Here is a 26,896-nt window from a genome sequence, read left to right on the forward strand (position 1 = left end):
ACACGACTACACCTTTATTTTTACTTTTCATTTTGTTTTATTTGCACTAATACTTTTTACACATATATGATGTCATTATACTAACTTTACACACTATTTATTTTTTCAGTTTTATTTCAGTTTTTATTGTAGCTTTTTGTTAAAAAACTTCTCCCACAATCAAAATTATTTTTGATCCAAAAATAAAATTGAGTTCGTTCATCTTCCTCAACTGTCTTCCTCCATCAAATGGCCATGTTTTTTCCATTTTCTTCTTCTTTTTTTTTTTTTTGTTCTGTGAATGGCAATTACTCGGTCTTTATTTTCCTCATCACCATTATTTAAAAATCTTCAAAAATTGGTGTTAAATCTCTTGCCAACAAATCTAAAAGTAAATGGCTCGTTGTTGAAGATGATGATTCAAACTTTACTCTGCTTACCAAAAAAAGTGATCGTCGCCCTATTAAGAAGATATCGAAAGTTAATGTTGCTAAAAATATTTCCTTCCCTAAAGTTAAGAAAGGGAAGAACCAAGTTAATGAGAGTCCGAATATTTCTTTCTAGTTTCTTTATCGTTTTACCCTAACTTTTTGTATTACTAATTTCTTTAGGAGACAAAATCCTATTTATCTATTTTTAAATATCTCTAAGGATTATAAGTTTTTTTTTTAATTTTTCTTTTTTACAAAAGACCTGATTATTTTTTATTTTATAAATGATTGATTAATTATACCACTGAGTGTGTGGTGTAGTCGGCTGGAATGCTTTGCATAAGGTTCCACATTTGGTTATTCTTTAGAGTTCGATTTTCCATGGTAACACTTATCTAGGGCCTTAAAAATTACGCTATTTTAGTAATAAGAAACTTTTGAAGATTCAACAGAATAGTTAATGTAATAAGAAAAGTTTTAAAACTTCACATTAATGTGTCAAATATGATGTTGATAATGCTTTATGTTTCTGTTAATACTTTGGATATGACATACTATCTTAAAACAACTGTTATACAATTAATGAGTTGCTCATTACAAAGAAGGAGGTGTTGTTAGTTGTTGTTGTGTTGTTGACTATGTTCACACACAATGGATACCTTTTGAAGTAAGGCTCTTTCAATTTTAGTTGTATGTAGATGAATAGGCTTGAATAATCATTTCTCCTCAATAATTGGTATCTTTCTTTCTCTTGGTATTTCAGTTACAGTTGAGTATTTTTTTTTGGTTGCATTCCAGTACTTGTTTCACCTTGTATACGAGTTCTTCATATTTATATTCTATTGAAATGTATTAGCCCGTAGCTTCGTAATTTACATAATTCGTTCATTGATCAAAATGTCTATTGCAAAATATAAGAAATAAAATTACGTTTTTTTTCTATCAGTTTGAAAATTTAAGCATTATAAGTCAACTATGGGATAACTATCATGAAACTGTAATGCAACAATTATATTTAATGTGAGGCAGCTAATATTAAATCTTAAAACAACTAATATTGCCCATATGTAATACAAACAAAATTTACCACAGTCGAATTTTCTTTGTACGAGTCGTGTATTGTCAATTCTGAGCCATGTGTTTTTAATATAATAATAGCACAACTATTATTCAACTAATATACAATTTAATTGCAATTAGAAATAAAAAAATTTGAATGGTCATCATCATGAAAAAATTTGTCAGTGATTTTTTATCATTGATCCACAATCAATTGTACCTTAATATTATTATGTGGAGAAATAATTGTTAGAATTCTGTAAACCAATTTTATAACAACCAAATGAATATATTAATAAAATTAACCGTGTTATAATTTTTTTTAAATAGCTTTGTGTTAGATTATCGATATGAAACACCTGCAAATATCATAAAAACTATTGTATCGTCATTAGTTTGTAATTATTGATATGTTTAGTCTCAGAGCGTTAGTAAAATGTTAATGCAACTACAATACAACTACGCAGAAATTTAAAAACTAGAACAATGATTCTATGTACTGGCTCTAGATGAATTTGAAATTTTTATGCTATTCGTGATTTGATATGAATAAATCTACTATTGAAAATCTATAAAATAATGTTAATTCAATGGGAGAAACATTAGTTAGTGTATTGATATATTTTTTTCAGTTTATACTTTATTTGGATTGATCAAAAACTCTATATCTATTTCAGACAGATCTACATTTTATGAATCTGAAAACTGATATTAGTAGAATTAGTTTTTTGTGATTCTAATCGTAATTCAGGGTAGAATTTTAGTTTAAACCAGTCCTTCTATCTAATTTTGTATAAATCTAAAATTATATGTGTTTGGATTTTTTACGGTCTTATTCTCAGGTGAGGTTGCCGAAATTTATAGTTTTCTCCGTCTGGCTTGGTTTCTTTTTGGTTGGCCTACTAATTTGGTTGCTGGAAGCTGTCGTTGTTGAAGAAGGTAGTTCGTGCGGCTGAATGGTTAGAGCAAGATGTATTTTTGTATAATATTTTTGCCAATTTTGTATTGAGGTTAAATGAAATATATTACATTTTATATTTTATTTAGACAATTTATATAGAGGTGTGCTTTGTTCCTAGCAATGGGGAAAATAGTTGTGTTGATATTCTATATGTTCTTACATTTGAATAATTAGTTGATGTGCTAATTAAGGGACTCTATAAAGCATTTTTTTTAGATTTTGAGACAAGCTTCCAAGTGTGGTGTCATCTTGTCGCTTGAGAGAGAATATTGAGAATTAGTTATGCGTCACTAAATTAAAAGTCGTTTTGATAAGTGAGTTTTAAACTTAATTTAGAGTGTCCTTTTAGGTTGAGTCTTAGGTGTTTAGGTTTGTTTGTGTAATTTTATATATTATTTTGATCTGTTTTCAAATTTGGATGGATTTGATACAACTCTGATCGAAAATTTTGCAAAAATATAGAAGAAAAGGTGAGGAAAACTAAAAATTGTTGATTCTGAAGGAGTTGTATGCAGTCATGTAAGGTTTGGTGCGAGCATACAAGTGCGTTAGAAATGTGTATCAGGAGAAAAGTTTAATTAAGACTATTTTTATCATTCTCTTTGGAAAAAACAATAAATTTTAAAAATAGTTTTAACTGAGAACTAGGCATGTCAAAAAGAATATCCATTTAGTTGGATCGGGTCGGAGCTCCAATATGATAGATCATTTCTAATCTAAAATATTCAAATACTTATTGGATCTCAAATTTGATTCGCTCTGCCCCCGCCTAATTTTTTTTATCGGATCTGATCCGATCCAGTTTTAATATATTAAAAAAAACTTAATTCAAGACCCGGACTTGAACCTCAGACCCGGACCTAAACTTGGACCTAAGACCCGAGACTCGGACTTGGACCTAGATCTGGGACCCAAGACCTGAACCTAAACTCGGACCTGTGACTTGGACCCAAACTCAAGACCCAGACCCAGACCTGAACCCGGGACCAAGACCGGACCCGGGACTTGGACTTGAACCTAGACCCGAACCCAAACTGGGACTGGGGACCCATGACTCTGGACTTGGACCCAGACTCGAACTAAAACCCAGACCCAAGACCCAAATCCAGACTCGAGACACGGACCCGGACCCGAAGCCGCACCAGGGACCCAGACCTGGGGAAAAAAAGATAAGTCGGGTTGGATCAAATTCGATTTGAATAAGTCGGGTCGAATCTAATCCGATTCGGGTATCTCATCTAACGAATTGGGTGAGGCGAGGTGGATCATTACATGATTTGGATCGGGTCGGATCATAGCCGGATCAGAACTGACCCGATCCATTTACACTCTTACTGAGAACACATACTTTTTGATGCTTGGAACAAGGAGGAGACTTCTTGAAACAAGGAGGAGATTGGATCGATTTTAAAGTTTTTCATCCTTTCATTTCTGTTTCTTTATTTTTATTTGTAATTTGCTGGATAAGTTCTTGTCATGTACATGAATTAAATAATTTGAGAGAACATTAGATCGATTTTTTATCTTTTAAATTTTATTTATCTAATTTTTCAATTTTTAATTAATTTTTAAAATATTTTGATATTAATTGTGACAAAGACATTAATAAAAAAAGCTCCCATAGATAAAAAATATATACTATAAATATAAAGTATTCGCCCTGAAGTTTTTTTTTTTTTTTTTTTTTTTTGAAAGAACCTCAGTTCATAGATTAAAACCAGAAAAGTTTGGGATTCACAGGGGGCAATCCCTCCCCTTTAACAGCCTACCAAACACCCATATCGCGGCGTGTGGACTTTGCCAAACGGTTGACATAACCGATAATGTCTCTTTTAACAAAAACAAACTTACAGCAAGAAAAGGCAGAAAGTAAATTCAAAATAACATTAAAGGAAGCAAACGAAATCCACTCTGGAGCTTTCCTCACCCGAATAGCATCCACCAGAGTTTTGGAGTCGGAGACGATAGTTAAATCATCCAAACGATTTTGAATAGCCCATTGCAATCCATGGATGACTGCCATCATCTCCGCTTCCAAGGTCGTCTTGCAAGAGCCAGATGAGACACCGGTCCACCACTCGGAGGAGCAACTCGATAACGACACCATAGCACAGCCTTAATTCCCTTCAAGAAAAGAGCCATCCACCAGGAGACAAAGTTTGGTAGATAATTGAGGGACATGCACCGAACTGGGAATCCCAAGGGGCGGTTGATCCAAACAAACTTTAACAGGATCCAATTCACAAAATCTCCTCCCAACTTCCAGCCGAACCATATCAATACTCTGTAAAGGTCCCTTGGAGTGAAAGATGTGATTCCTTTGCTTCCAAATACAATCCATAATAACACCCGCATAGACTAGCATCCTCTTTCTGAAGGTAGGAGACAAAGAAGAACAAAGGTTGCTTAAAAACATGTTGATACAATCCTCGGGTATTGAATCAACTCTAACCAGCAGAGGGCCAGAAAACCAAATTGCAGTCGCAAAGGGACATCGAGCAAACAGATGAATAGCACTTTCAGGGACCGAGGTGCACACAGGGCAAACATTAAAGGAGCTGAACTTGTCAGCAGTAGGAAGAATCTTTAGACGGGTTCGCCAAAGCATCATGCTCACTCTTGGATGAATTTTCGAATCCCAAATCCATTTCCAGATGGGGTTTCTTTTCCCAAATCTAGCCTCTTGATCAGCCCAGTAAGCTCCTTTCACACTAAAGGCACCAGCAGTCGAATCTTTCCAAATAAGCATATCACCCTCATCACTCTTGGCAATTTGAATCTTAGCAATTCGGTCTCCCATGTCAATCCCAAAGAGAAAATGCAGATAATCAGTGTTCCAACATTTGTTTCTACGGTACATCAAATCAGCAACACATTTTAGACTAGGCGCCTTGGTTCTAACGCTTTCCATCAATTCCCGAAATTGTTCGTAACTCAACCAAGGTATCCAAGGTTGCCACCAAATATCAATCTCCTCCCCCGAGGTAATAATAGTGCAAGCCCCTTCAGCAATAGTCTTCCTGGCATTAAGGATACCCCGCCAAACAAAACTATCACTGTTCTACTCTCGGATGCTCCAAAAGGTCTCCCTAGGAAAGTATTTCCCTTTGAAAATGTGGCACCAAGGTTTGTCCATTTTACTCGCCAACTGCCAAGCGAGTTTGGAAAGAAGAGCATGGTTAATGTCTTCGAAACGACGAAAACCCAAACCACCTCTTTGTTTCGGTTGGCAGAGAGAGCTCCAAGAAATAGCAGCCCAGAAATTCTTGTGATCGGGTGAACCAGTCCACCAAAATCTTCTGACAATGGAATCAAGCTCTCTACAAGAAGAAACAGGGAGTTGAAAGGTGGACATGGTGTACGAAGGTAAGGCAAGAGCGACCGAGTTCACATAAACCGATCTCCCCATTTTGGAAAGAGTTTTAAGTCTCCATCCCTCCAATCTATCATGGAGCTTGGTCTTGAGAAAGTTAAAATCTTTACGTTTGCTTCGACTGAACATAAAGGGGTTACCTAGATGTTTCTCTTCTTCACGGATGGCCCCAATATTCAGATTCCTCTCAATGCCTTCTCGCATAGACCGAGAGCAATTACTAGAAAAAAGAATTCCCGACTTTTGTTTACTGCATTTTTGACCAGACCAATCTTCAAACTTCTTGATACAACTGTTTAGCACCTCCACTTCATTAAGATTAGCTCTAGTAAAAATAATGGTATCATCCGCAAACATTAAACGGGAGATCTCCGGGACGTTTCTAGCAACACGAATACCATGAAGGAGACCCTTTTCTTGTTCAAAGGATAACATCCTTGAAAAGATCTCATTGCACAAGAGAAAGAGGTAGGGAGATAGAGGATCTCCTTGGCGGATACCTCTTCCGGGCAAGAATTTTTTGAGAGGCCGACCATTTAGAAGGATGGAATAAGACACGGTGGAAACACAGCACATAATAATCTTGACAAAATGAGGATCGAACCCAAACCGAAGCATCACCTCCTTAAGAAAGCCCCATTCGAGACGGTCATACGCTTTGTTCATGTCCATTTTTAGGGCCATTAATCCCCCTAATCCTTTTTTCTTTTTGATCACACTTACAATTTCTTGAGTAAGAATGGAGGACTCCACTATCCACCTTCCCGGGAGAAAGGCCGATTGGAAAGGAGCAATGATGTGCTGAAGAACATGCCTCATCCTCTGGGCTAAGATTCTAGCTATTACCTTGTAAGTGAAATTACACAAAGCAATCGGCTGGAATCTGTCAACAGTATCGGGGTTAATGCCCTTAGGAATAAGACAGATATGAGTATGGTTAAGTCCCGATTCCAACACACCAGTAATGAAGAATTGTTGAATACAATGAACCACATCTTCTCCCACAATGTTCCAGCATTTTCTAAAGAAACAACCCGAGAGGTCGTCCGGTCCCGGGGCTTTTAAAGGATGCATTTGGAATACAGAATCTTTTATTTCCTCCATATCAGGGACAGCAATGAGCTTCAGGTTCTCGTCATAGGATACGGAATTAGAAATCAAAGAATCAAGATCCTCGAAAGACGAAGGACCATTGGACTCAAAGAGATCTTTAAAATAATCATTAAGGATGATACCGATATCTTTCTCATTCGAGACAATATTGCCACCGGGATCTTTAAGGTTCCATATATGGTTCCTCTTTCTCCGAACCACCGTCCGTAGAGGCATGGAAAAACGAAGAATTTCTATCACCCTTAGCCAACCAAGTTTCCCGAGACCTTTGTTTCCACAGAGATTCCTTGCGTTTCCACAATTCTCCCAGATTATTTAAAATTGTAGCCTCGGCCACTGAATCAACTTCATGGGCTTCTTTGGATTGAAGAGCTTGGAGCTCCAATTCAAGATTCTTTATACGCATATCACAATCTCCATAAACATGTTTACTCCACCATCTGAGAGCACTTTGAGTTCTGTTGATCTTCTTCCCCAAATAGCTTAATTCTTCACTGGAAACATCCCTACTCCAAGCTTCTTTAATCACATCCCAACTAGACGGATCATTAAACCAAGCTTCGAAAAATCTGAAAGGCCGAAAGCCTTTGGGTTTAGTCACACAGGAATCGAGCAAAATAGGACTATGGCCAGAACAGGTGATAGGAAAATTGCGAACACCCCCCGAAGGACAAGCAGTTAACCAATCCGTGTCCACAATTACCCTGTCAAGACGCTCCTTGACCAGATGGCCATTACTCCTTTTGTTCTGCCATGTATACCTACATCCACTGTAACCCAAATTGACACCTCCTGTTGAAAAAAGGAAATTCTGAAGAATTGCGCCATGTCGACGCATAAAAGCACTACCACCTGATTTGTCTTCATTGTTTAGAATGACATTTAGATCGCCTATGAGAGCCCAAGGCCCCGACTGGGAATTAATCTTACAAGTCATAAAATCCCAGAAATCCGATTTTTTCTCTTCATAAGGCGTGCCATAAACTGCTAAAAGACTCCACACATGCCTTACCGCTTTATCTTCCACCTTACAAAGGAATCCGGAATCTAGAATCTCAGTTACCTCAATGCCTGCATCTTTATTCCATAAAAAACAGAGACCCCCCGCCATACCACGAGAAGGGATATACTTGCCATAATCAAATTGTAACCCTCTACAAATGTTAACCATTTGAGAAACACCTATTTTAGTCTCCATCAAGAACAAACAATCAAGCCTTAACATCTTTACCCAAGCCTTGAGAGCTTGGATTGCCGCCGGTCTAGCAAGACCGCGGCAATTCCAGGATAGGGCCCTCATTGGGGGTGGGGGGACATGGTAAGGGCCGCCTCCTCGCCCAATTGAAAATTTTGCTCAATTCTAACATCAAAAAGTTGATTTTCATTCTCAAAGAGTGTACAATTAGAGTTGGTACCTGGTTCATTGGTAACTATCTCAGGAGGATCTTTAGTAACAATGGCTTTGTTTTTGAGAGAACCTCTGCGACCCTTCTTCTTACTCGAACTTGAAGACTGTTTCTTAGGCGACGATTTTCCAGGATTGAACGGAGCATTCCTAACTCAATCAAATCAAACCCAATTCATACCAAACCTTCCAGATCTGTTCTAAATACCCCAAAGAACATTTTCAAAGCATTAAAATAACCCAGAAATCACAGATACGAAATTTGCCATTAAAGCTCAAGCTTTGAGTTCTAAACTCCAACTTGAGCAAAACCACCTAACATGCAATCAAACTAGCTTGAATCTACTTAAACAAGCATATCTAAGCCTCTGAAAACAATTAAAAACATCCAGCAACACCCAGCAACAGATTAAACAATTTCTTTCAAAAATCATAGTTTTAGCTTAGAAAAATCATAATTTTAAACTTGATAGTAAGCATGTATTAAAACCTAGATAAACCAATCATTTTAGACCTAATTAAGCTTCTGCAAACAACAAATAAACACAACAACAACAGCCATCCAAAACTACATGCAACCTATCATTTTACTTCAAAAACTTCAAGAAACAAGATAAGAAGATTAGACAAAGGAATATCTCTTCAAAGATCACCCAACACTTACTGAAAACTACAAGATTCACAAGGAAAAATCCCTTTTTCCTTGCTGCACAACCCAGCCGAAAAGGAGAGGGAAAGAGAGAAAGAGAGCTTTTCCAATTTCTATTTTTTAAACTTAGTATTTTTTTTGTAAAATGAAGAGAATGAATAAAAGCTACTTATATCATTTTATTTCAGCCACTAATTAAACAAATAACATTTATTTTTCAATAATAATTTCACAAAAGACAAAACACTAATGGGGCAAAAAGACCATTTTGCCCCTCCACACTAAAACCACATAAATCATACTAAAGGGGTATTTTTGGGAAATTCTAAATTCCCGGCCATTCCCGACATTCCAAATGTCTAAAAACTCGTCCCAAACTACTAACATACTAAGTTGTGATTTCTACTGAGCCAAACGCCGAGTTCCAAAATACCGGGCACCGGAAATGTAAAATATGAAAACTACTGAATGACATAAACATGCATTTCTGAATTCCATAGATAACAGTATAATAAATTATTTAAATAGCTATAAATAATTTTCATAATTAATCATAAACACTGCTAATTTCCAAATTAACTAAGCGGGCTTTACAATTATCCCCCCCTTAAAAGGATTTCGTCCTCGAAATCTAACCTGAATAACTCTGGATATTGAGCTCTCATATCTGACTCTAGCTCCCAGGTGGCTTCCTCCACCTTGCTGTTTCTCCAGAGAACTTTGACCAATGCTATGGTCTTATTCCGAAGGACTTTATCCTTTCTATCCAGGATCTGCACTGGCTGTTCCTCATAAGTCATGTCTGGCTGTAGCTCAAGACTCTCATAACTGAGTATATGAGAGGGATCTGAAACGTATTTTCTCAACATCGAGACATGGAATACGTTGTGAACTGGCGATAAAGTGGAGGCAATGCTAACCGATATGCCACTTGACCTATCTTCTCGAGAATCTCGAAAGGTCCTGTAAATCTAGGGCATAACTTGCCTCTTTTCCCGAAACGTTTAATCCGCTTCATCGGAGACACCCGTAAAAACACATGGTCCCCTACTTGGAACTCAACATCTCTGCGTTTCGAATCTGCATAACTCTTCTATCTGCTCTGTGAGGCAAGCATTCTAGCTTTTATCTTCTCTATTGCCTCATTGGTCCGCTGCACTGACTCTGGACCTAGGTATTTCCTCTCCCCTGTCTCATCCCAGTGGATAGGAGATCTACATTTCCTACCGTATAACAGTTCATAGGGAGCCATCCCTATCGTACTCTGGTAACTGTTGTTGTAAGAAAATTCTATCAACGGTAGATACTTATTCCATGAGCCTTCAAAGTCCATAACACAGGCTCTCAACATGTCCTCCAATATCTGAATTGTCCTTTCGGACTGACCATCTGTCTGAGGATGGAATGTTGTACTAAATTTCAACTTTGTACCCATTGCTCTTTGCAAACTTTGCCAAAATTTGGAGGTGAACTTCGGATCCCTGTCCGAAACTATAAACTTCGGTACCCCGTGAAGTCTCACTATCTCTCTGACATACAACTCTGCCAACTGATCCACTGTAAATGTTGTTCTAACCGGCAGAAAATGAGCAGATTTTGTAAATCGATCCACCACTACCCAGATGGAATCAAATAAACCCGTGGTCCTAGGTAACCCGACCACAAAATCCATCGCAATATCTTCCCATTTCCATTCTGGTAGGGTTAGAGGCTGCAACAACCCTGCTGGTCTCTGATGTTCAGCCTTAATCTGCTGACAAGTGAGGCATCTCGATACGAATTCTACCAAATTCTTCTTCATACCGCTCCACCAGAAGTACGGTTTCAAATCTTGGTACATCTTAGTGGTGCCGGGATGCAGAGAATACGGGGTAGAATGAGCCTCCTCAAAGATCTTATTTTTAAGTTCCACACTATTCGGAACACAAACCCTGGCTTTATACAAAAGCATCCCACTGTCTGACACTGAAAAGTCCTTGGCTTGACCAGCCAACACCTCATGTCGGATCTTCATTAACTCTGGATCCGTCATCTGAGCGACTTTTATTCTTTCCAACAGGTCAGATTGCAGCGTTAAGTTGTGAAGCTGACCTACCACAAACTCAATGCTGGATCTAACCATATCCTCTGCTAACTGAGGTGAGATCTGAACCATACTAGCTACTTGCCCGGGACCCTTTCTGCTCAGGGCATCGGCCACTACATTGGCCTTTCCGGGATGATAGAGGATCTCACAATCGTAATCTTTCACTAATTCCAACCAACGCCTCTGTCTCATATTCAAATCCTTCTGAGTAAAGAAATACTTGAGACTTTTATGGTCGGTACAGATTTCACACTTTTCCCCGTAAAGGTAATGCCGCCATATCTTCAGTGCAAAAACCACTGCGGCCAACTCTAGATCATGAGTCGGGTATCGCTGTTCATAATCCTTTAACTGACGGGAGGCATAAGCAATAACCCGATCGGCTTGCATCAATACACACCCCAAACCCCGTTTGGATGCGTCACAATAAACTACGAACTTCTCCTTGTCTGAAGGCAAAGCTAGCACTGGAGCGGTAATCAACCTCTGTTTTAGCTCCTGGAAACTAGCCTCGCACTTGTCTGACCAGATAAAACGCTGATTCTTCTTTGTAAGTTCGGTTAGGGGCATTGAAATTTTAGAGAACCCTTCGACGAACCTACGGTAGTACCCAGCTAAACCCAAGAAGCTTCTGATCTCTGTCACTGTCTTCGGTCTCGGCCAATCCCTGACGGATTCAATCTTCCCGGGATCCACCTTGATCCCATCCTTGCTCACAATGTGCCCTAGGAAGGACACCTGAGATAACCAAAACTCACATTTCTTGAACTTGGCATAAAGCTTATGTTCCCGAAGCCGTTGCAGTACCATCTGAAGATGTAACTCGTGCTCCTCTTCTGATTGAGAGTACACGAGGATGTCGTCGATAAACACAATCACACAGATATCGAGGAAATCCTTGAATACTCTATTCATCAGGTCCATAAATGCTGCAGGAGCATTGGTTAGTCCGAATGACATAACCAGAAATTCATAATGTCCATACCTAGTGCGGAAAGCCGTCTTCGGAATGTCCTCCTCTCGGATTCTCAACTGATGATAACTCGAACGGAGATCAATCTTAGAAAAGACCGTCTTTCCCTGAAGCTGATCGAACAAATCATCTATCCTAGGTAATGGATATTTATTCTTCACCGTCAGCTTGTTCAATTCTCTGTAGTCGATGCACATCCTCATAGATCCATCTTTCTTCTTGACGAATAAAATCGGGGCTCCCCAGGGTGACACACTGGGCCGAATGAACCCTATGTCAAGCAACCCTTGGAGCTGAATCTTTATTTTCTTAAGTTCAGCTGGAGCCATTCTATACGGGGCTTTGGAAACCGGTTCCACCCCTGGTGCCAAGTCTATCACGAAGTCAATCTCCCGCTGAGGTGGTAACCTTGGAAGTTCTTCGGGAAAAACATCCAAAAATTCCCGAACCACTTTGATGTCCTCTGGCCAAATGGTATCTGGCCGAGTGGTGTCCACCACCACGGCCAGAAACCGTAAGCAACCGCCGTGCAACAATTCTCTAGCTGACATAGCCGAGATCACCGGGATCTGAGATCCCTGAACTGAACCAACAAACACAAATGGTTCTTCACTTTCCGGTTGAAAGATCACCATCTTCCTTTTACAATCAATGCTCGCCGAATATTTAGATAGGAAATCCATTCCTAAAATAACATCGAATTCGACTAAACTCATCTCTATCACATCAGTACTTAACTCTCTACCATCTATCCTGATCGGCATAGACCTAATCCACCTATTGGAGATAACCAATTCTCCGCCAGGTAATAGGGTTCCAAACCCTGATTCATATCTATCATACGGTCTACTCAATTTACTAAAGACTCTGGCCGCCACATAAGAATGTGTAGCCCCAGAATCAAACAGCACTGAATATAGCGAGTTGTTAATAGAAAGCTGACCTGTGACAACTGATGGGCTGGCATCTGCATCAGCCTGAGTGATAGCGAACACCCTGGCTGGAGTGGGTATCGCTGGAGCTCTCGGTGCCTCTGATCGGAGCTGGGGACAATCCCTCTTGAAGTGTCCGGGCATGCCACAGTGAAAGCATCCCTGACCTTTGCACTCACCCCGATGGTGCCTCTTGCAGCTAGGGCACTCGGGATAGGAGAATCGGGTCTCAGTACCACCAGGACGACTCCCTCTGTTCTGGTTCCCCCGGAACCTCTTGTTCTGACTCGAGCCACCGGAAGTAGTGGGTGCTCTCTTCCTCTGGTCAATGGCCGAACCACTACTCCCCCTGCTAAAGCCTGATGCAGGAGGGGTAGGAGCCCCGCCACTCACCAGAGTACTAGCTGACTCCGACATACACCCAACTGCGCCCTCAGCTCGCAGTGCCTTCTCCACCATCTGAGCATAGGTGGTGCTATCGTCTGTGGTAATCATCAAGTCATGCCTGATCTTGGCATTCAACCCGTCCAGATACTTCTCCCTCTTGCTGAAGTCGGTCGGCACAATTCCCGAGGCTAACCTCGCCAAGATCAAACTGAGTAGTATACTCAGTGACGCTCATATTCTCACGCTGGGTCAGGTGAGCGAACTCTTTCCTCTTGGCGCTTCTGACCGCCTCGTTGTAGTACTTTGCGTTGAAGAGTTCCAGGAACCTTTCCCAGGTCATGGTGGTGACGTCATGGATCTGAGACACCATGTCCCACCAGACCAGAGCGTCCTCCTGGAACTGGAAAGTGGCACACACCACTCTATCGTTACCGGTGACACCCATGAAGTTCAAAATCTTGGTAATCACCGTCAGCCACTGCTCGGCTTTCATCACGTCCGGACCTCCCAGGAAAACCGGAGGTGCTTGCTTCCGGAACCGCTCGTACAGAGGTTCCAATCTATTGGCCGCCACCACTATCTCGGCCTGGGCAGCAGGGGCAGGTGCCACTGGAACTATGGGCACTGGAACTGCAGGAGCACCCTGCTGTCTCAACCTCTGAATCTCAAGGTCTTGCTCTTCAATCCGGGCTTGCATTTCCGAAAACCGCAACTCCCAATTCCGGGCTCCCTGATCGGCTGGGGGAGCCTGGGCAGCCTGTGGCGGGTTCTCATCACCCCGCCCACGAGCCCTGCCTCGGGGACCTCTACCTCGGCCCCTAACAGGTGGGGGAAACTGAGCTCCCTGTCCTTGGTTCGACCCTACGGAGTTGCCCTGACTCCTGGTAGTCCGCCTGGCGTCCATCTAACTAGAACCGCCTGCGAAACCAAGAGTTGGCATATCAGGTCGTATTCAAGGAGAGCTTAATAATGCCGCTTAATTTGGAAATTAAAAACGAAACATGCGCCTATTCTACTATCAGGCTACTAACATGCTTCCTAACAGGCTTTTCTTTTTCATATCTGAATAAAATAAACTACTAAAGCAATAAAGGCTTACTAAACCGTGAAACGAGCTAACTGCTGATGATGATTGTACATGTCGTGACGATCTTCGGAAGACAACCTGGCGGCTCTGATACCAAATTGTAACACCCTAACCAACATAGGCGTACTACGTGATTTTTAAACATGCTGTGCAGCTCGTTGCTAATCAACGAGGTTTATGGAAAAACGTGATTAATTAAAATCTTTGCTTTTTAATTAAACTTGTAAAATAATATTACAAAAGACTCGGGATCCCGATTATAAAATCATTTACAAAAAGATTTAACTGTTTAACTGATACACAAAATAAATGTCGCCTAGCGACCAGTTACAAAAATCAGCCTCGCTGTCCCGATGATCGTACGCTCCAGGCCTAAGTAAGAAAAGCATAATAATACTCATACATAATCTCGGTTATGATCAGACGCCCATACCCCTGATCATAACCCTAACTGCCGTGTCCAACACGATACTGAGTCCCGCTACTGCCGTGTCCAACACGGTACTGAGCCACTACTGCCATGTCCAACATGGTACTGAGTTCTGAACGTTCATAGGGACGGTACTATTGACACGTAACAACCTGATCGGTCGAACCGGTCATACTCCGGCTGCTGGTCATACTCCAGCCTGTACCGACGTGTTACTATATCCTCCTGATCGGTCGAACCGGTCATACTCCGGCTGCTGGTCATACTCCAGCCTGTACCGACGGGATACGTCAATAGTACGGAACCACCAACCAAGTGTCAGCCTGATCGGTCGAACCGGTCATACTCCGGCTGCTGGTCATACTCCGGCTGTCATGCAGAGCGTGACAGGGTTGGATGGTTCGAAGCCAACATACATAACTAATGTAATCTAACAGGCTTCCTACATGCACGCTAAACATGTAATCTACATATGCATACTGTTATACTAATCTTACCTGGATTTCGAATTCAGGTGTGCCGGTCAACCTGACTGGAACTTTAGCTGAGCGGCGGATTACAGGCTCCTAAACCATAAAAATCACAACACTATAAGTGACACGCTAAATCACTTCCCGGGGACTTAAACTAGGAACTAAAAGTTTCCCTATCGATAAAAAGCATGGCAATACCCCCTAAAACATAAAAACGAGGAAAAACACGGGTTCTGAAAATTCCCCAACCGGCAGACCGGTTCTGCAACCGGAATTCCGGTTCTGGGAATTACTGGACCCTCATCCAGAATTCCGGTTGCACAACCGGAATTCCGGTTCCTCGCAGGAATTTTTCAAAAATTCCTAACTCAATCAAATCAAACCCAATTCATACCAAACCTTCCAGACCTGTTCTAAATACCCCAAAGAACATTTTCAAAGCATTAAAATAACCCAGAAATCACAGATACGAAATTTGCCATTAAAGCTCAAGCTTTGAGTTCTAAACTCCAACTTGAGCAAAACCACCTAACATGCAATCAAACTAGCTTCAATCTACTTAAACAAGCATATCTAAGCCTCTGAAAACAATTAAAAACATCCAGCAACACCCAGCAACAGATTAAACAATTTCTTTCAAAAATCATAGTTTTAGCTTAGAAAAATCATAACTTTAAACTTGATAGTAAGCATGCATTAAAACCTAGATAAACCAATCATTTTAGACCTAATTAAGCTTCTGCAAACAACAAATAAACAACAGCCATCCAAAACTACATGCAACCTATCATTTTACTTCAAAAACTTCAAGAAACAAGATAAGAAGATTAGACAAAGGAATACCTCTTCAAAGATCACCCAACACTTGCTGAAAACTACAAGATTCACAAGGAAAAATCCCTTTTTCCTTGCTGCACAACCCAGCCGAAAAGGAGAGGGAAAGAGAGAAAGAGAGCTTTTCCAATTTCTATTTTTTAAACATAGTATTTTTTTTGTAAAATGAAGAGAATGAATAAAAGCTACTTATATCATTTTATTTCAGCCACTAATTAAACAAATAACATTTATTTTTCAATAATAATTTCACAAAAGACAAAACACTAATGGGGCAAAAAGATCAATTTGCCCTCCACACTAAAACCACATAAATCATACTAAAGGGGTATTTTTGGGAAATTCTAAATTTCCGGCCATTCCCGACATTGCCAATGTCTAAAAACTCGTCCCAAACTACTAACATACTAAGTTGTGATTTCTACTGAGCCAAACGCCGAGTTCCAAAATATCGGGCACCGGAAATGCAAAATATGAAAACTACTGAATGACATAAACATGCATTTCTGAATTCCATAAATAACAGTATAATAAATTATTTAAATAGCTATAAATAATTTTCATAATTAATCATAAACACTGCTAATTTCCAAATTAACTAAGCGGGCTTTACAACCACTATCTCTGATGAGGAAGATGATACATTCGGCTTCAGATGGATAATTGGGGTCACATTACCCAAAGCCTTTCTTTTCTTTGAGACAGAGCCCAACAAAGCAGATGAGTCTTTAGAATGAAACCATTTATCACTATTGTCAAGAAGGCTCACCCCTTCCTCAAGAAGAGGCCCATGTAACTTATTAGTAATCTCCTCCACATTATTAATGGGCCCATCAATAAATACGGGTTCAGGATGAAGGTGTGGGGTGCGCGATTTGCATATTTCATGATGGGGCCTTTCCACGACTTGGGCCGCATCTGGACCAACGTGGGCCATCATACAGACCAAGACATTATCGTCATCTGGATTTTTGCCCAAAAGATTCATAGGATGGATCTCCTCAAACACCCTAGGATTCCCAGCTGTCTTACCAGGTGTCGATGCCCCAGTGGTTCCTTTTGAAATTCCCATAACGGTTTTGCTCGTACTCACCGTACGTACGACCTCTGCAGACGAGGTAGTGGCCTCCGCACACGCCTCAGTACCAAGCGCCTCAGGGGTCACCGTACCATTCGCCTGAATATTCCCTGCTGCCCGATTCGCCTCCGACGTCTCAGCCCTTTCCCGGAGAAGAAGAGGACCTTTGGTATCAAAACAACTTCGAATAGGCACTGTAGCTTTAATCCATGGCCCATAGAGAGGCACGGCTTTCCCAATGGGAGGGAAAGCAAAGGCACGATCTCTTGAACAATTACTACTGTCATGTCCCAAATATCCACAGTTGAAACACAACTTGGGCACTTTCCTATACTTGAATTGAATCCATTCCTTCCTCCCTCTCGTAATGCTCAAGTAAAAACCCGCCGGAAGTCGTTGATCGATGAATATATCGACCTTGAGCTTTAGAAAGCCCCTACGAGCTATGATTCTATTGTCGACGCCATCCGCTCCAAGAACTCACCCACTTTAGCTCCAATAACCCTTGAGTTCTGAAAGACAAGATAGGGTGTTTGTAATTCATGAATTTCCACCCAAAAAACTGCCTTGTTAAGAGGCACCCTCTGCTAAGCTCCGTCGAGGGGCCATTCACGAATATTCAATAGTTGACCTGCGATAATCCAAGGTCGACGTTTAAGAATCTCCTCTTTGTCCTCCAGAAGATCAAAAAAGAAACCCCAGAGGCCCCTTTCTAACGATTTCATTCTCCACTTTCCTCTCAAAGACCAAACACCAGTAAGAATTTGTTTGATTCTTCCTCTAGACAGAGGGCGAGAACCACAAAGCTTAGCCAACACCCCTGTTTTAGCAACTTCATTGTTTATTTCGAAATCCGCCTCAAGCTCCATAGTAGCATCCTCAATGAACTGTAAACGCAATTCTTCCAGGTTGCTATCCTCATTCTGTACTATCTCGTTATCCTCCATATCCATAAACAATGGCAAACCCCCAGTAACAACGCAAGAAATCACACAAGGAGAGAAAGAGAGTCTCACAGTCGGTTTCCCAACATCTCACACACGGGAGAAAAAAACGACGTAATAAATTATAAATACCAAGGTACTTACCGTGACCCAAACAAAGAAAGCTAACTCGAAAGAATTCTGAAAATAATACAATCGATGAGCTTGTTTATTACTGTAGGATTTAAGTTTTCAGGCTTAAATCCCCGCCCTGAAGTTTATTATTCTTTTTTTTTTTCTTTTTTGAGTAACTACATGAGTTAATGAGAGCTTGGAAGTATGAATATACCATAATAATTATGTTATTTTATTTTGTCAATCGAGATTATCAAAATTAATGGTTAGTATTATCTTTATATATATAAATATATAAAGATATATTCATTTCTTATTTTAATCCCCATCACACAGTTTAAATTACTCTGAAAGCTTCCTTAAGTCTCCACTAATTGAATTTATTTGTTTGTTGTGGTTGCAGTGATTTCAAAAGATTAATCTAAATTTCCTAGAAAGAGAACCAACTTTGAAATTTGGATGACATATTCTTTTAATAATAATATGTAAATGATATGCATATTCCTAAATTAGTATGAATAGCACACTACCCTTATCTTGTGAATATTATATATTACATGTGAAAGTGAATGATACCTCATTTTGGTTGCATTTTACTCACATGGAGATATGATGGAGAGATTGGAATCAAAGTTGAATTGACTCATACATGCTATTTTATTATTACTGTTATTTTAATGGCTACAAAAGAGACAGAAAGTCATTTTAATTTCTTTGCTTCAAAATATATAATTTAATGCCTTCTAAGCTCTATTATTAGCACCTTAATGCCACCACATCTCAATTTATAATGAGAAAAACACTTCACTTTCAATCAACAACCTCTTCTGTATTTTATCATAACTTGACTTATCATGCACCAAAATTTTACTTTGTATTAATTAATTACCAGCCATAAACGTGTGTTTAAATACCACGTATGATCATTGCTTTATTCAACCTTTATTTAGATTTATCTCACTCTGTTTTTTTTTAGTCTTCATATATATTTTACTACTCAATAGAAATTTGGTAGCATAACTATAATATGAGGCTTTAATAATGTGGGGTACTACTTATATTAATGTGTGATGTTTACATGTCGATTCATAATTTAGTGCCTCCCAAAAAAAAAAAGAATTATAAAAAAATAATGTTCATAATCTAAATTATGTATGAAATTTTGGTGATGCATAAATAAATATATAATTTAAAATTTAAATAAATACTCTACATGTCATTCATTGTTAATGGAAATATTACTATTTGAGCTATTTATGTTACAAACCCAGATTAATTTAAACACTTTGCTCAACAATAACACAAGACCAGTAACAATATATATAGTACATGTCAACCTTATATAGTATCACACCACCAAAAAAAAAAAAGAACTAGCTAGTTAGTCTATTCGGAATTAGACGTCATTTCTTTCTATTTTTAAATATTAAAAATGACAAATGAGTTTTAATACTTGGATAAATTATGTGTTTGTTGTGGTTAAATTTATCAAAATTAATCCTTCTTGTAGTTTTAATGAGATATTTTAAAAATAATTATTTTAATTATAATTTTGTGGGTTTCTCATCTCAACAATTCTATGTTCCATCCTTGTTGACGAGGCAATATTTTTTATTTTCCATTCTACATTCACGACTAATTTTTTGTTTGGTATGAATCGTATGATAGACTGAAGATGGATGAATTAAGAGATGTGTAATAAAGTAATCTTTTCTAGTCTATTTTGCTTTTGGTAATAAGAATATAAGATAAGAGAAGGAATGACTATGAGTTGCAAGAGCATTGTTATTGGGTATCAGTTGGTGACGTTTTACGATTAGTTAGCGATATATTTATGACAACGAGCAGAGTACTAGGCACCAATAAGACTTTATTTAAAATTTTATGTTTTATTTTACTTTATAAGTTTTTGAGTTAAAACTTTCTCCACATTTAACTAGATGAATAGTGATTCTTTAAAAAAATTAATATTCTATTTATAAATATGTTATTTAAATAAAATAAAGAAGAAAAATAAAGAATTTGTTGTATGATATAAGGTAAAAGTTTATGTGAGGTAAAATAGATAAAGGTGAAATTTTAATAAATGCATTTTAAAGGAGAATAGAGTAGAGAAACTAATAGGAGTATTATAAGTTTTTTAAAATTGTAGGTGATATTAGTAATAAATAACAAAAGTTTTTTTTTTAAGGAAATAAATTCAAGAAGATAAATTGTCTAACAACATAGACATAAATTTAATAGGAAGAGTACTCCCACTCAAAATTTGATAAGGAAAAGAATAAGAAGCTCTAACAAACTTATGAGCAAAACACTGTTAGCATATTGATAAACAATCACTAAATTATCAATAATTAAACCAAAAGGAGAGATCGTTATTAAATGATTAAATGACCTCAACTGCTACTAAAAAAATCTATCTCAAGGATCGTCATTTATCTTTTATCTTTAATTTAACTAAGAGCCTTTCAAATACCCATAACCTCACCTAATTCAAAGACCACCTAAAATATCCACAAACGTGAATAGCAACATTAATCCAATTATTATTTATTAATACAGTAGAACCTCTATTTAAGAATACTCTATTCAAGAATAACCTCTAATTTGTTTTAAAAAAATCAAGTCCTGATTTGGGCCAGTTATAAATAAGAATAACCTCTAAATTGTAATTAGTTATACATTTTCTAAGTCCCGTATTAACAAAGTATACCTCTATATAAGAATAATTACATCTTAATAAAATATATACATGTATTTTGTAAATTTATTTATGTAAAATTAATAATTTTATTTTAAATTATAATACATCTATGAAATGATATTTACTCTAAAATATTTCTATTATGATACAGTATTAATGATTATCTATTGTTATTATTGTTACATTGATATTTTTTGGTTTTTTATTTTTTTTTTCTAGTGTAACTCTATTTAGTTATAACCTCCCAATTGGAATATAATTTATTTGGTCCTAAGTGTATTCTTGGATAGAGGTTCTACTGTAATAATAAGTTTGTTTGGATAATAAAATGAAACTAGTGACTCCATACAAAACTCTATGCTTTTCTATTTAATTAATAATAATAAAATATCTAATCTGTTTGGGCTGGCCTATAAATTAGTGAACAACTTCACATTGTCCTCCTCCCTCTCCTCTTCCTAATTTCCGGGAATACTCATTTCCTCTGTTTCTCTCTCTTTGATCCAAAAACACAGAATTCGGGTACCAATGGATCCACCCAGATTCGTAATCCAAGCATCCGAGGCCGAAGCCATGGCTACCAAGTCGGGCCTCACAGTCCTACAACTCCTCCCCTCCCTCGTCAAGCCAGCCCAGACCCTGGCCCGACCCCCCATCTCCAAGTTCCACGTCGGCGCAGTCGGTTACGGCTCATCGGGACGGGTATTCATCGGCGTCAACCTCGAGTTCCCGGGTCTACCTCTACACCACTCTGTTCACGCCGAGCAATTCCTCGTCACAAATCTCTCCATCAACGGCGAAACCCGTCTCGATTACATCGCCGTTTCCTCCGCTCCTTGTGGCCATTGCCGCCAATTCCTCCAAGAAATCCGCGGAGCCCCGGATATCAAGATCCTGATCACGTCGGCGGAGACCGGAGACGAAGACGAAGGAACCGATCGGCCCGAATTGGACAAGTTCAACCCGCTTCTGAATCTCTTACCGCAGCGATTTGGACCGGACGACCTACTGGATAAGGACACGCCGTTGGTATTGGAGCCACACCGGAATGGGTTTTCGTTCTCGAGCGGAACCCACCAGAGCTTGTCCAATGGCTCCTCCTGCGACGAAAATGGCCAGGTGGGTCTACTGAAACTGGCGGCTTTAGAAGCTGCGAACAATTCTCACGCGCCGTACAGTGGCTGCCCTTCTGGGGTGGCGATTTTAGACTCTAATGGAAAGATATACAAAGGGTCTTATATGGAATCAGCTGCCTATAATCCGAGCTTGGGACCGGTCCAGGCGGCTCTGGTTGCTTATATCGCCGGTGGTGGTGGTGGGTACGACAAAATTGTGGGTGTCCTTTTGGTAGAGAAGGAAGATGCTTTGATCAGACAAGAACAAACGGCAAGACTTCTCTTACAGTCAATATGTCCAGACTCCGAGTTTCGGGTTTTTCATTGCAGTAAAAAGGCTTGTTCTTGTTGATGAGAGTGAAATGACTAAATGTGTATTCTATCATAAACTTTTGTAGTCCTTTTCTAACCATTTTGGTTTATTGTTATTATGGAAAAAGGATTGAATTTGGATTGAGTAAAGTCAATGAAATGAAATGAATGAAGATGATCGATCTTTCTGTGTACATTAAGCTACAGTTATCCGAATCTTCTCTTTTTTATTATTATTATGAATTGGGTTGATTATTCATTTCATTAGAACAGAAAAAATAACCTCATGAAGCCTTAGATTATTGTAAAGATGAAAAAACAGTGATATCCCAAAACTATTCTTTAAATTGATTTATTGGTTTACTTTACAATACTGTGACATACAAGTACAATCACTGGTTTAAGTCGTATTATTGAATTTCATTGGGTTGGGCTTTGGACCACTCATAATTGCCAAATTGAGTGGTACTGGTGTTCTTATATTGCGTCATCTTTATTTTCACTTTCAACGTTTTTATTCATAAATTTCAGCACTTGTACATAAAGAATTGCCTACAAAACAATAGTAGACTCCTGCCACTTTCTTTTTAAGCCACTACAACTACAATATCTATGATGAAATTTTAAGGTGAAAACTAAAAAGGTGCTAGCCAAAGTTACTCTACTTGCTCTGTTCTTAGTTGACTCATAAACCAGAGATTATTTCACATGTGTCTCCATCAAATGAACTTTTGGGGTTATCAAGTGTTAACAAAAAGGAAAATAAATTAACATTATTGAGTATTGGATTAGTATTTAATGAAAGAGATTGAATGTGGCCCTAAGAGCAAGCAATAATCACAAAAATCCAGCTATCCACAGTCAGTTTTTAACATATAATATTATTGTATAAGTTCCTTCCACCACTTAGTTTCGTGGCTATTAGTCTATTACACATCAAAAGTAGCTGAATGCACAAGTATAATAGAATATTGCAGGTAGGAAGCTTCATTCATATATAGTAATACATTTCGATGTGTGATATTTGACTGTATACAACATTTGATCTAAAGACCATTATTTCGATTAGAGTAATATAGTTTAGTGGCTATTTGTACCACACACATACAATTTTGCATACTTAGATATTAATTTTGGATATTATATCCACGTGTGTGGTATTCGAATAATCAAATTTCAATCAGCCATATCGAATATTAATTAATCTTCTCTCTCATCATTGGGTGATGTTTGAGTGTATGAATAATGATTGTGTTTCTTAAACCTTTTGTTATTAATTTTAGTTACATCATATAACAGTACTTTGATTGTTCTCTTAAAAATAAAGAACAACTTCAATAACAGTACTTATCGAAAGGGGTTCTTCATATAGCTATAACAATATTATGTATTAGAATATGGTCTGTATATAGAGACCAATTTTTGCAGGGGAGGCAAAGAATAATTGACTATATAAACCAACATACAAGCAACCTAAACAAAAACAAAAACGACATCAAGAAAAGGAATTACAACAGTTAAAGTAGTTCATTAGTTCATAAAAACGACATGAATATGATAAGAGAACTCTGTTTGTAGTATGTAGCAGGAGTCCAAAATTTTATTATATTTATTACTAGTTCCAACACCTGACCATGAGAAAAATCAGCAAGTGGAATTTTACTCAAAAATAATAATAATAATAATAAATAATCCTTTTAATTCTTATTCCACTAGGCCAATTAGAAATTGACTATTGCATGCAGTTTATACAGATTCAGATTCATTTTGGGACATTATTATAAGAAAACAAAAAGAATGAGATGAGCCCAAAAAAACACATTATTTAATTTAATATATAACAGGAATATGTGATTTTCTTGTTCAAGAGTTTTAACTACACATTATAAAGATATAAAAGTAAGAAAAAAATTAGCAAAGAATGCAGACAAAACATTCTTCTACACAGAGAAATTCACATGTACTGAAGGTACTAGATAGCTAACTATGCAAGTTCACTTTGGGGTTTGTTTGCTGAATTTTAGCAAGAATAGACATTTTAGTACAATGGTTGTGTTTGAATTGAAACGCACTATGCTGAAGGTGATTCTGTTGACTTGTCCTTAGGAGCTACTACTGCAGGCAGTAGAATATCTCCAACACCTTTAGGTGGTCCGATGCTGCAACGAGCTGTGTTATGTGTTGCAATAGCGTCCTTTATTTTTTGGAACTGCATAAGATTTTGAGAAGAATCAGATGTCAAAATATAAATTGTGTAGCTTCTTGAGAGATTAAAAAATAAATGAAAAAACCCTTTGGTCCAAACTATGGGAAAAATTATGAAGTTTAGAATATGCTAGTGTGCTAATGGAGTAAGAAGTTCTTCAATGTCACCTTTTAAGAGAGAATAACTCGTTTTACATAGGAGGAAGATGCTGATTGTATACATGTCCATGATGAGACGAAGAAAAACAAAAGGTTGAAGTTACTTACCTTAGCAAGAGAGCACGAAAAGGATTCCAACTGTCCATCAGCTCCACGATAAAAGTGGAAATAAGGAAGGACCTTCACATTCAAACTTTTGCACATAGGTTTGTTCTCATCAAAATTGACTTTAAGGAATAAAATCTCAGGGTGGTCTTCAGCTGTTCTACAGAGCTGATATGTAAGCAATCAAAAAAAATATATACATCTCAGAACAGATTAACACATCCATAAACAAAGGTACATTGGAAAAGAGTTGAATCGTAGAACTCTTCACTGAAGTGAAATAGTTCCAGATATTACATACAAATACAAGACATGGCTTACTGCCTTAAAAAAATATATCGAATGATTCACAAGTGCGGAGGCCACTTATCAAGAATCTATCTAAAAAGTATACCCTGAATATGATTTTTCATAGAACTCTTTAAGTTAGTTTTTAGAACTGGAAACTTCTGGAGTGGTAGATTGATAATTATAGAGAGTACTTTAAGTAACAAAAAGTAGTTACCTTGGGGAATAAGGCCCTGCAAGAAGCACACCAAGTTCCATAGAATTCTACAATAACTAATCTATCTCCAGCTTCACCTAAAGTACTCAAGAATTCTTGTGTAGAATGAATGTCAACCATATTTGGTGCATTCCTTTCCCACCATTTTGGCTGCTCCGTTTCAGCAACAGCAGCCTGCACCTGCACAAAGCAAACAATAGCACCACATCAGGAAAGTTTGACACAATAATTCAAAAGTAAACCGAAACCATTCTTCCAATGATTTTTCGAAAACAAAAGATATCCATTAACACTAAAACAAAGTGAACTGAAGCTGAGGAATTATGTATATGCTAAACCAACATGAGCATTTGACACTTTCCAACTTAACAGGCAAACACACTCTTTAATCAGATTAACAACATGGAGACAAAAATATCAAAGAAACCAAAGTCAGCTCAAATCAAATTATAAATAGTACATCAAAAAGGAAAATTGACCAAAAATATCACATCTATCATTCATCATGAGCATGAGCATGAGCAGTAGTTATCATTCAATACGAAACAATAATGTGTAACGTTACCCCTTTCCAGAAAAATTCAAAGCCTTTCTTATTTCTCTTTTTCCAAATAAAAGTAAATACCCAAATCAAAATTCACCTGAATTTAACCAAATACCCTAACAAGCAAAAGGGTCGTCGTAAATTCACCTGAATTTAACCGAAGCCCAAATCAAATTCAAAGCAAATAAGGCGAAATTCGTAGATGGGGGGAATCTAAAAGGATTACCTTGAACGAGGACAAGGAGCCCCTACGTCTGAAAGCGAGGCGCGTAACAGAGGAAGAGGAAAGAGGATAAGCTCTCTTATCCGAGTAGGAAATTGGAATGAGACCCGGTTGGAGGGAATTCAAGGAGGATGCGAAGGAGGTGATAACAGAGGAAGAGAAACGAAGTGAATGGTGTGGTGGTGCTACTCGAAAAACATCTGCCATTTAGAAAGATAAAAAATCGAAAAGAACAGATATGGTGTGTTCTTGTGTAAAGATCTTTATATAAATGTATATATATTATAAAGATGAGGAAAGTAAGGTAGGAAAAAAGGGTCAACAGAAGCACATGCGAGAGGCCATGAAAAACGAAGGCCGTAGGAGGAGAGAGGAGGTCCAGGAGGAGCAGTAGTTTCTCGTGGCCTCGCTAGTGTGACTGTGAGCCAATCAACCTGGAACCAGATCGTACGGATGGAAGAATATGGAGGGTGTTTTTTTTTTTTTTGGTTATATATATAATGGTTTTTTTTAGCTGATCTTTTTTAGTTTGTGGCAACCTTTACCGGTTACCGAACCAAAGTACGGCCTTGTTCTCTCCCATCAAACTTTTTAGTGACTGAACTAACTTTTTTAATAATATTTCTGTTTGTTTTACAATATTTTTCTATTAATGGATGTAATAACATACTTTTTTAGAATTGATACAAATTTTAAATATTCTTTCCTTCTTTTCA

The 26,896-nt window shown here is 38.1% G+C and overlaps 3 protein-coding genes across 3 annotated transcripts; 1 reads left to right on the forward strand and 2 right to left on the reverse strand.

Moving 5' to 3' along the window:
- Positions 1–7,079: 7,079 nt before the first annotated feature.
- LOC133039470 (uncharacterized) lies at positions 7,080–8,216 on the reverse strand. The gene has a single exon (XM_061118401.1). It carries the CDS (start codon positions 8,214–8,216, stop codon positions 7,080–7,082), a length of 1,137 nt encoding a protein of 378 aa, XP_060974384.1.
- Positions 8,217–21,373: 13,157 nt separating this feature from the next.
- Positions 21,374–22,633, forward strand: LOC115705713 (cytidine deaminase 1). The gene has a single exon (XM_030633126.2). It carries the CDS (start codon positions 21,541–21,543, stop codon positions 22,477–22,479), a length of 939 nt encoding a protein of 312 aa, XP_030488986.2. The 5' UTR covers positions 21,374–21,540; the 3' UTR covers positions 22,480–22,633.
- Positions 22,634–24,242: 1,609 nt separating this feature from the next.
- LOC115705874 (thioredoxin-like 2, chloroplastic) lies at positions 24,243–26,765 on the reverse strand. Its single transcript, XM_030633321.2, has 4 exons — positions 26,184–26,765; positions 25,414–25,593; positions 24,912–25,076; positions 24,243–24,648 (listed from the first exon to the last, which is right to left on the reverse strand). The coding sequence occupies exons 1-4, from the start codon at positions 26,385–26,387 to the stop codon at positions 24,511–24,513; spliced, it is 687 nt and encodes a 228-aa protein (XP_030489181.2). The 5' UTR covers positions 26,388–26,765; the 3' UTR covers positions 24,243–24,510.
- Positions 26,766–26,896: the final 131 nt, after the last annotated feature.

Source organism: Cannabis sativa, chromosome 1 (assembly GCF_029168945.1).
Source record: "Cannabis sativa cultivar Pink pepper isolate KNU-18-1 chromosome 1, ASM2916894v1, whole genome shotgun sequence".
Lineage (NCBI taxonomy): Eukaryota > Viridiplantae > Streptophyta > Magnoliopsida > Rosales > Cannabaceae > Cannabis > Cannabis sativa.

What these genes read in the sequence shown, in the direction of transcription:
- LOC133039470 (XM_061118401.1), bottom strand. Translation starts at nt 8,216, where the DNA reads ATGAGGGCCCTATCCTGGAATTGCCGCGGTCTTGCTAGACCGGCGGCA.
- LOC115705713 (XM_030633126.2), top strand. Translation starts at nt 21,541, where the DNA reads ATGGATCCACCCAGATTCGTAATCCAAGCATCCGAGGCCGAAGCCATG.
- LOC115705874 (XM_030633321.2), bottom strand. Translation starts at nt 26,387, where the DNA reads ATGGCAGATGTTTTTCGAGTAGCACCACCACACCATTCACTTCGTTTC. An exon ending in GCAGGGCCTTATTCCCCAAG is followed by an intron (nt 25,077 to 25,413) that starts GTAACTACTTTT and finishes CTTACATATCAG; the next exon opens with CTCTGTAGAACAGCTGAAGA. An exon ending in TTTCGTGCTCTCTTGCTAAG is followed by an intron (nt 24,649 to 24,911) that starts GTAAGTAACTTC and finishes AATCTTATGCAG; the next exon opens with TTCCAAAAAATAAAGGACGC.